Genomic DNA, 9,241 nt, shown 5'->3' with positions numbered 1-9,241 from the left:
AAATGAAAGAAAATCCAAAATTGGTGTCATTTCTTTATGTGTTTAGCCAACAAACTGAACAAAATATTCATTTACAGCCACGTTTTGCCCCACTGTACTTACTTCTATCATTTAAACGAATATCAGTCTAGTTAAAATCGCATGTATGAATATACGGATAAAATAAACGACCAACACACACATTAGATTAGTCCACATCAGTTCACATGATTGGTTACAAACAAATTTAGATTTGGGTTCACATATCGCTCCTAAAGGGAAAGAAGTCCTATTTAAAATTTTGAATAACATTTACCCAACAAATAGACTCCTTGGGGATAGATTCAATATAGAAGCTGGTAATTGTGTATTTTGTGAAACAGAAGAGGAGGACTTAGACCATCAATTTTTTTTGTGCAACTTTATACAAATATTTTGGTTAGATTTTCATGCCTGGCTTTGTTCTAGTGGGATTCAAATTGCCCCATTTACCTTAAATATGACAATGTTTGGAGTGTTTTTGAAAAAAAGAAAGTTAATTATGGTGTTAATGTGTTATTAATTTTGTGCAAACAATTTATACATAAATGTCAATTTTTAAGACCAAACCAACACTAGCCTATTGGAAAAACGACTTAAAATTATTAATTAAATCGTTGAATTTAGTTAAAAAGAAAAAGGCAGATTTGTTTATTTCCTTTGTAGAAGATTTTGAGTTAGTAAGTTAATAATCTGTTAATTATGTGACCCCATCTTTAGATTTTCTTTTTTTCATATACGTGAAAATGTTTAATATGCATGTAATGATTATCGTTTGAATATATAATGTACGGTGCATTTTGTTTGTATGTTATCTTCTCTAAAAAAAAAAGAAAAAAAAAAGATTTGGGTTCATTTGCGACATACGGTAAAGCCGTATATTGTTTCGTCGCGCATGCGCGAATTGCGTAAATAGGTGGTTCCCGCATGTCAGTTGAGAATAATTTGATTTTCACCAGAAACAGCAAATAACAACAATCATGAAAGAAACGCCGCTTTCCAACTGCGAGCGAGACTTCTTACTGAGAGCAATCGAAGAGAAAAAGGTGCGTTTTAAAACGTTTATCATCAAAGTAGCTAAGAAAACAACCTCCACATCCAGAACGTTGAATGGAAAAACTGAAAAAAATCCGTGCTTCTATTCATGATTGTATCTTTAGAAGTGAGAATTCACACCAAAATTGTCACAGAAATGTTTAAGATAAAAACGTTGTAACCGAAATTAAGTCATTTAATTTTCCAAGTTCCAACTATTGTTTTTGAAGAAACTAGCTAAAGTTCTGTTTACTGTTTTTTGTTCGTGTCTTTTAGCGGCTCGATGGACGACAGACCTATGACTACAGAAAGTTGAAAATCACTTTTGGGACTGATTATGGATGCTGCTTTGTGGATCTGGGGCAAACCAGGTGATTCTGGGGTTTGGTAATGTGATGAAAGCTGCTGAATGATTCTAATACTGACTAACATGTTGTCTCTAAAATCAACACGAGGAACTGTTAGGGTCAAAAATCCTTGGGAGTGCAACCTTCATCAAAATAACAAGAACATCAGATTCCCTTTCATCCCTTGCAATGAGTGAAGAGATAAACATGTAAAAGAACAACGTTTATTAATGCTGAAAGTTTTGTAACTATTAGTTACAAATCAGTGAATGCATTCTGTCCTCACGGGCTTCCGTAAAAGGAAACATGGCATCCAATATTGTGTCACCCAGAGACTTAGACCCACTCCTATGCATTTTAAACCCAATTTTTATGGCTATACAGTGGGGCAAAAAAGTATTTAGTCAGCCACCGATTGTGCAAGTTCTCCCACTTAAAATGATGACAGAGGTCAGTAATTTACATCATAGGTACACTTCAACTGTGAGAGACAGAATGTGAAAAAAAATCCATGAATTCACATGGAAGGATTTTTAAAGAATTTATTTGTAAATCAGGGTGGAAAATAAGTATTTGGTCAATAACAAAAATTCAACTCAATACTTTGTAACATAACCTTTGTTGGCAATAACAGAGGTCAAACGATTACTATAGGTCTTTACCAGGTTTGCACACACAGTAGCTGGTATTTTGGCCCATTCCTCCATGCAGATCTTCTCGAGAGCAGTGATGTTTTGGGGCTGTCGCCGAGCAACACGGACTTTCCACTCCCTCCACAGATTTTCTATGGGGTTGAGGTCTGGAGACTGGCTAGGCCACTCCAGGACTTTCAAATGCTTCTTACGGAGCCACTCCTTTGTTGCCCGGGCGGTGTGTTTGTGATCATTGTCGTGTTGGAAGACCCAGCCACGTTTCATCTTCAAAGCTCTCACTGATGGAAGGAGGTTTTGGCTCAGAATCTCACGAAACATGGCCCCATTCATTCTGTCCTTAACACGGATCAGTCGTCCTGTCCCCTTAGCAGAAAAACAGCCCCAAGCATGATGTTCCCACCCCCATGCTTCACAGTAGGTATGGTGTTCTTGGGATGCAACTCAGTATTCTTCTTCCTCCAAACACGACGAGTTGAGTTTATACCAAAAAGTTCTACTTTGGTTTCATCTGACCACATGACATTCTCCCAATCCTCTGCTGTATCATCCATGTGCTCTCTGGCAAACTTCAGACAGGCCTGGACATGCACTGGCTTCAGCAGCGGAACACGTCTGGCACTGCAGGATTTGATTCCCTGACGTTGTAATGTGTTACTGATGGTGACCTTTGTTACTGTGGTCCCAGCCCTCTGCAGGTCATTCACCAGGTCCCCCCGTGTGGTTCTGGGATTCTTGCTCACCGTTCTCATGATCATTTTGACCCCACGGGATGAGATCTTGCGTGGAGCCCCAGATCGAGGGAGATTATCAGTGGTCTTGTATGTCTTCCATTTTCTGATAATTGCTCCCACAATTGATCTTTTCTCACCAAGCTGCTTGCCTATTGTAGATTCACTCTTCCCAGTCTGGTGCAGGTCTACAATTCTTTTCCTGGTGTCCTTCGAAAGCTCTTTGGTCTTGGCCATAGTGGAGTTTGGAGTCTGACTGTTTGAGGCTGTGGACAGGTGTCTTTTATACAGATAATGAGTTCAAACAGGTGCCATTAATACAGGTAATGAGTGGAGGACAGAAAAGCTTCTTAAAGAAGACGTTACAGGTCTGTGAGAGCCAGAGATTTTCCTTGTCTGAAGTGACCAAATACTTATTTTCCACCCTGATTTACAAATAAATTCTTTAAAAATCCTGCCATGTGAATTCATGGATTTTTTTTCCACATTCTGTCTCTCACAGTTGAAGTGCACCTATGATGTAAATTACTGACCTCTGTCATCATTTTAAGTGGGAGAACTTGCACAATCGGTGGCTGACTAAATACTTTTTTGCCCCACTGCATGTTATGAAACAACCACTATTTGTCAACAACTGGGCACTTTTTAATTCATTTACAACATTTCAATGGATATTTCCAGAGATTAATGGTAAAAACTACACATTGTCACTTTAATATAATCTAGAATCGACCCTTGTCTGTGACCTTTAGATGCTTTTAAGGGTTTGTCCCTCCAAGAGAAAAGAGTTAGCAGCATGGAAATGTCTCTGTCCGTCAGTCATCTCTCCTCCCGTTTCTCTTTGTTCCGTGCACCAGTACCACAACATGACACCACCTCTGCCGTGCACGACAGTTGCTTCAGAGTTCTTTAGTCTGAAATCCTCACAGTGATCCGGCGCACCCGTGTGGGAAGCAAAGGTTTCAGTTTGGAGCAAGAGCCCCGCTCACGTTGATGTTGAGACTTGGTGGTTTCTGGGTTGTCCCTGAACATTAAAAGCAGTTTCCTTTCTCCTGAGGGTGACGGATGAATCCAATAAGGGCAGATTTACACGACAAGCATGTCCACGAGGAGTAAACTGTTTCTGACCTCTTCTCAGGGTCATGGCTCAGGTGTCGTGTGAGTTGGTGGCGCCTAAAGAGAACCGGCCCACTGAGGGAATCCTGTTCTTCAACATCGAGCTGTCACCCATGGCCTCGCCATCGTTCGAGCAGGGCCGGTGAGGACGACTTGTGTGTTTGTTTTCATCCCCTCCTGTTTAACGACGCTGATTCATTACACGCTGTAATGTGGAGCCGGCCTGCTGGAGCAGAAAATCATCCGTGGGATTTGTGTCCCTGCAGACAGTCGGAGCTGTCGGTGAAGCTGAACAGACAGCTGGAGAGGTGCCTGAGGAACTCCAAGTGCATCGATACTGAGTCGCTGTGTGTGGTGTCTGGAGAGAAGGTGACAGAAAGCCAGGATACACAAACACACACCACCTCCTGGCAGATTACCAAGCTGTTTTTGAGCTTTTCCTCACGTCATTGTTCATGTTTAGTCATTCAGCAGACGCTTTAATCCTAAACAGGTTTTCACCTAAGATGCAAAAGTCCCCAGAGACTCTTCTGGCTCACTGCTGCAGAAATGACTCGACTTCAGTATAAAAGCATTAGAGGAAATCTGCAGTTATTAGGAAAACACTCATGTGTTATTTAATATTTATGACGTGTGTGTGTATATATATATATATAGAGAGAGAGAGAGAGAGAGAGAGAGAGAGAGAGAGAGAGAGAGAGAGAGAGAGAGAGAGAGAGAGAGAGAGAGAGAGAGAGAGAGAGAGAGAGAGAGAGAGAGAGAGAGAGAGAGAGAGAGAGAGAGAGAGAGAGAGAGAGAGAGAGAGAGAGAGAGAGAGAGAGAGAGAGAGAGAGAGAGAGAGAGAGAGAGAGAGAGAGAGAGAGAGAGAGAGAGAGAGAGAGAGAGAGAGAGAGAGAGAGAGAGAGAGAGAGAGAGAGAGAGAGAGAGAGAGAGAGAGAGAGATGCAAAATGTTCTTGCTGATGGAAGATGATGATGATGATGATGATGATGATGATAGTGGTGGTGGTGCTGCTGTCTCTGTGATCAGGTGTGGCAGGTCAGAGTGGATGTTCACACCCTGAACAACGATGGAAACCTGATGGATGCCGCCAGCGTAGCCGCCATCACGGCTCTGTGCCACTTCAGGCGTCCTGACGTAGCGATCCAGGGAGAAGAAGTGACGGTGGTGAGCCAGCAGGAAGCACAACTCCGCAGAGGAGCTACTTTAAACTCGGCTTTCTCTTACTCAGACATCTTAATCTCCTCAGTTCAGTCCAGAGGAGAGAGACCCGATCCCTCTGAGCGTCTACCACATGCCCATCAGTGTCAGCTTTGCCTTCTTTCAACAGGGGTAAAACAATGCAACGTTTACTGATCTAGAACAACAATACACAACAACAACACGAGCACATTCTTGTCCCTGTAGAACATTTCTGCTGGTGGACCCATGTGAGCGCGAGGAGCGAGTAATGGACGGCTTGTTGATGATCGCTATGAACAAACACAGAGAGATCTGCTCCATCCAGTCCAGCGGGGGCATCATGCTGCTCAAAGACCAGGTCAGCACATTCTAGAACCGGGATGTTCAAATTGTGGCCTGTGGGCCATTTGCAGCCTTCACAATGAATTTTTGTGGTCCCCAAATTGCATTTCTCAAATAATGACTTTAGTTTCTCTGGTTGGCTGTTCACGTAGATTGATTCTGTCTGACATTTTGTGTTCACAATTTTACTAAAATTCTTAATTTGACACTATTTGGAGGAGTACAAATAAAACTAAATCACCATAAAAATAACTTTTACATTTTTCAAACAGAAAAAAAAACAAATTTTTGTGAGCCACAAGGACCAACAATGTGATGATTTTGACCCTCGTTCTGAAAAGTTCTAGAATAACAGTTTTTCTATCATTTCGGCCCCTAGTTTCCTTAACTTCTCAGTTTAACGAGCACTGCCTCTCCATTCTGGACAACATCTGTCCTGTCAGAACCAGATCAGTTCCTGCAGTGAACCCTACTCCCTGGTTTAATGACAGCCTTCGCAGCCTAAAGCGCCAATGAAGAAAAATTGAGCACTTATGGAAGAAAACCCATCTCCACGTCCATCTGCTGCACCTAAAGGATCTTCTGACATCCTTTAACTCTGCAGTCAGAGATGCTACGGTTTCCTGTTTCTCCAACCTGGTGTCCCAGAGCAAAGGGAACCCCAAGGTGCTGTTTAACACCATCAGCAGCATCGTCTCTCCTGCCTCTCCTACAGCCTCCATCCACTCTGTTGCAGACTGTGAGAACTTTCTGTCTTTCTTTGTGGACAAAGTCAGTAAGGATAGATCTAGCATCTCTCCTTCAGCCTTATCACCGCCTCTCCCGACTCCAACCAGGCCCATCATCCTAGATAGCTTTGCTCCTGTTTCTTTGCCTGAGTTAACCAAACTAGTTAACTCTATGAAGACCTCTGCATGCCCCCTCGATCGGTCCCAGCATGCTCTCTATAACTAATGCTTCTCTGGTCTCTGGTCAGGTCCCTGCCTACTTTAAGAACGCTGTAATCCACCCGCTTCTTAAAACACCGAGTCTCGACCCCTCTCTCCATAGCAGCTTCAGACCCATCTCTAAACTTCCGTTCATCTCCAAGATCTTGGAAAAGGTTGTGGCTAAACAACTCACAGCTGCTCTTGATGAACAGAACATCTATGATAGCTTCCAGTCAGGTTTTCGTAGAGTTCATTCTACTGAAACCGCTCTTCTTAGGGTCTCTAATGACCTTCTGACTCACAGTGATGCAGGGTTCTGGTTCTGGTCCTGCTGGACCTGACTGCAGCCTTTGACACTGTTGACCATCACCTGCTACTGGAGAGGCTGAGAGACTGGGTAGGCCTATCAGGATCTGCTCTGGAGTGGTTCTCCTCTTATCTCTCTGAGGGCTCCTTTTCTGTGGCAGTCTCCAAGTTTAGGTCCTCCACCACCTCCCTTACCCATGGTGTCCCACAAGGTTCTGTGCTGGGGCCTCTGCTCTTCCTCCTCTGTCTGCTTCCTCTTCAGCACATCCTGAGCTCCTTCAAAGGAATCTCCTACCATCTTTACACAGATGACATCCAACTGTACATCTCCTTTAAGCCCCATGAGATGTCTAAGCTGCAGCTGTTACACACCTGCTTAGACTCTATCAAAACCTGGATGGTGGGAGCTTTCTTCAGCTGAATGAAGATAAGACTGAGATCCTCATCTGTGCCCCAGACAAGCTGGTTCCCAAAGTCAGAGACTCTCTTGGTCAGCTTGCTTCCCACACCAAACCCTCCGTCAGGAATCTTGGCGTGACCTTTGACCCAGCTCTCACCCTGGATTCTCATGTCAGTTCTCTTGTTGGCTCTTCCTTCTTCCATCTCAGGAACGTTGCTAAGCTGAGTCCCATTCTGTCCCGCTCTGAACTTGAGACGGTTCTCCACTCCTTCATCTCCTCACGCTTAGACTACTGTAACTCTCTTTTCACGTGTCTGAGCAGAACCTCCCTGAACCGTCTACAGGTGGTTCAGAACGCCTGTGCTCGGCTTCTGACCAAGTCCTCCAAACACACCCACATCACCCCGCTTCTCCTCCAGCTTCACTGGCTGCCAGTCAACTTCAGGGTTCATTTCAAGATCCTGGTTCTGGTCTATAGGGCCTTACATGGACAAGCACCATCTTACATTGGTGATCTTCTTAGTCCCTACACCCCCAGCAGGTCCCTGAGGTCCAGTGATCAAAGCCTACTGGTTGTGCAGCACCAGGCCAAAGACCAAAGGTGACAGATCATCTGCTGCTGTCGCCCCCAGACTCTGGACCTCTCTCACCCTGAGCCTGAGATCAGTGGACTCAGTGGTCTCCTTTAAAAAGCAGCTGAAGACTCACTTGTTCAAGCTGGCTTTTGTATGACCTTCTTCACCTCTCTCTCTTTATTCTGCTCTCCCCACCTATTCCACCTTCCTCAGGATCCACTGATTTCCCTCTTTCCTATTCACTCTCTCTTTCTTAACATTTTTTTGATCACAATTGTCTATTTTTTGCTCATTTTAAATATATTTTTAACCATTTTCTAAATTGTTTTTTATATTTTAACATTTTTGTTTTTGTGAAGCGCCTTGTGATTTTTATCTTGAGAGGTGCTATAGAAATGATATTTTCTTCTTCTTCTTCTTCTTGTGACTCCCACGTGTCAGTCTGAAGTATATTTAGAAGGAATTCTTTGAAAAAAGACTTTGTTTAATAATTTAATTCCTAGTTGAATCCATCAGCATGTTTTTGCTCTGTGTTGTTGTAGGTTATGAGATGCAGTAAAATAGCCAGCGTCAAAGTGTCTGAAATCACTGAACTCATCAGTCAAGCCTTGTTAAATGACAAGGCTGCCAGGTGAGTGGCTGTCTCCTATTTATTACTACATTACCCACAATTCCCTTTAGAGGCTACATTTGAATGATGTGTTTGAAACGTTCCAGGAAGGCAGGTGGTAAATGTGGCTTTGCCGAGTCCATGCCTCAGGATCGGATCACAGCTCTGAAAATGGACCAGACCGATGTAGAGATGACCAACGTGAGCCAAACAGGAAGTGGGGTGATCCTCCAGGGAGATGAAGCCCCGCCCCCAACGTATCCTGAACTGAAATGAAAGGACAAAAAAGGAACGGCATTTGTTTTTGTTTCTGACAGTTAGTCTCCCTAACCACACACCCATACCAGAGTCCCATCCCCAGTGGTGCCGGTGCCAGGTGTTGGTCAGGTGGGTCAGGGTCTGCAGAGCTGGGGACTGGAGGAGGAAGAAGAAGATGATGATGATGAGGAGGAGGAGAGCAGTGGAGATGACCAAGTGGAAGAAGTGACACAGATAAAACTGTCAGAAAAAGACAAGAAAGAAGGTTATTTGTTTTCATAACTAAAAGTCATGGAAGAAGAAAAAAAATTATAATTGAACTTTAATGTGTTTTGTCTTACAGCAGCTGTGGTGGAGATTTCAGACAGTGAGGAAGAGGAGGTGGTCATACTTTATCCAGAGACGACAGAGAAATCAAAGTAACATCTATTTGTTTGATATGAAGCCGAGGAGGTTGATAAATTAAACTAATCTCACCGGTTTCTGATTTTTTTCTTCTTCAGGAATTCTGGGTCCAGATCTGACCAGAAGGGGGCAGCAGCATCCAAGAAACGCCAGAAGAAATGACCGCAGCTTGAAACCGAAACAGAGAAAATACTACAATAATATGATATCGAAAAAGGCTTAAAACTGATTCAAATAAATTTATTTTTTACATTTCTAGAATCATTGTTGCGCGAATCAAAAGTTTGTCCATCATATGTCACTCATAAGAAACTTAAATAAGTCATGAGTCAGGTTCA

The 9,241-nt window shown here is 43.2% G+C and overlaps 1 protein-coding gene across 2 annotated transcripts; it reads left to right on the top strand.

Annotated features, from left to right (window-relative positions):
• Positions 1 to 899: 899 nt before the first annotated feature.
• exosc9 (exosome component 9) lies at positions 900 to 9,164 on the top strand. Of its 2 annotated transcripts, none has more exons than XM_070552623.1 (12): positions 900 to 1,064; positions 1,330 to 1,424; positions 3,920 to 4,039; positions 4,164 to 4,266; positions 4,926 to 5,063; positions 5,146 to 5,228; positions 5,304 to 5,436; positions 8,173 to 8,261; positions 8,348 to 8,497; positions 8,588 to 8,763; positions 8,845 to 8,917; positions 9,002 to 9,164. In XM_070552623.1, the coding sequence occupies exons 1-12, from the start codon at positions 999 to 1,001 to the stop codon at positions 9,063 to 9,065; spliced, it is 1,290 nt and encodes a 429-aa protein (XP_070408724.1). In that variant the 5' UTR covers positions 900 to 998; the 3' UTR covers positions 9,066 to 9,164. The 2 variants fall into 2 exon arrangements, with proteins under 2 accessions (XP_070408724.1, XP_070408723.1); XM_070552622.1 differs by having other exon boundaries at positions 8,842 to 8,917.
• Positions 9,165 to 9,241: the final 77 nt, after the last annotated feature.

Source organism: Nothobranchius furzeri, chromosome 6 (genome assembly GCF_043380555.1).
Source record: "Nothobranchius furzeri strain GRZ-AD chromosome 6, NfurGRZ-RIMD1, whole genome shotgun sequence".
NCBI lineage: Eukaryota > Metazoa > Chordata > Actinopteri > Cyprinodontiformes > Nothobranchiidae > Nothobranchius > Nothobranchius furzeri.
The sequence above is the reverse complement of the archived record's forward strand: the minus strand, read 5'-3'. Positions and strand labels throughout refer to the sequence as shown.

What these genes read in the sequence shown, in the direction of transcription:
- exosc9 (XM_070552622.1), top strand. Translation starts at nt 999, where the DNA reads ATGAAAGAAACGCCGCTTTCCAACTGCGAGCGAGACTTCTTACTGAGA. An exon ending in GTGGATCTGGGGCAAACCAG is followed by an intron (nt 1,425 to 3,919) that starts GTGATTCTGGGG and finishes ACCTCTTCTCAG; the next exon opens with GGTCATGGCTCAGGTGTCGT. An exon ending in AGGGAGAAGAAGTGACGGTG is followed by an intron (nt 5,064 to 5,145) that starts GTGAGCCAGCAG and finishes TAATCTCCTCAG; the next exon opens with TTCAGTCCAGAGGAGAGAGA.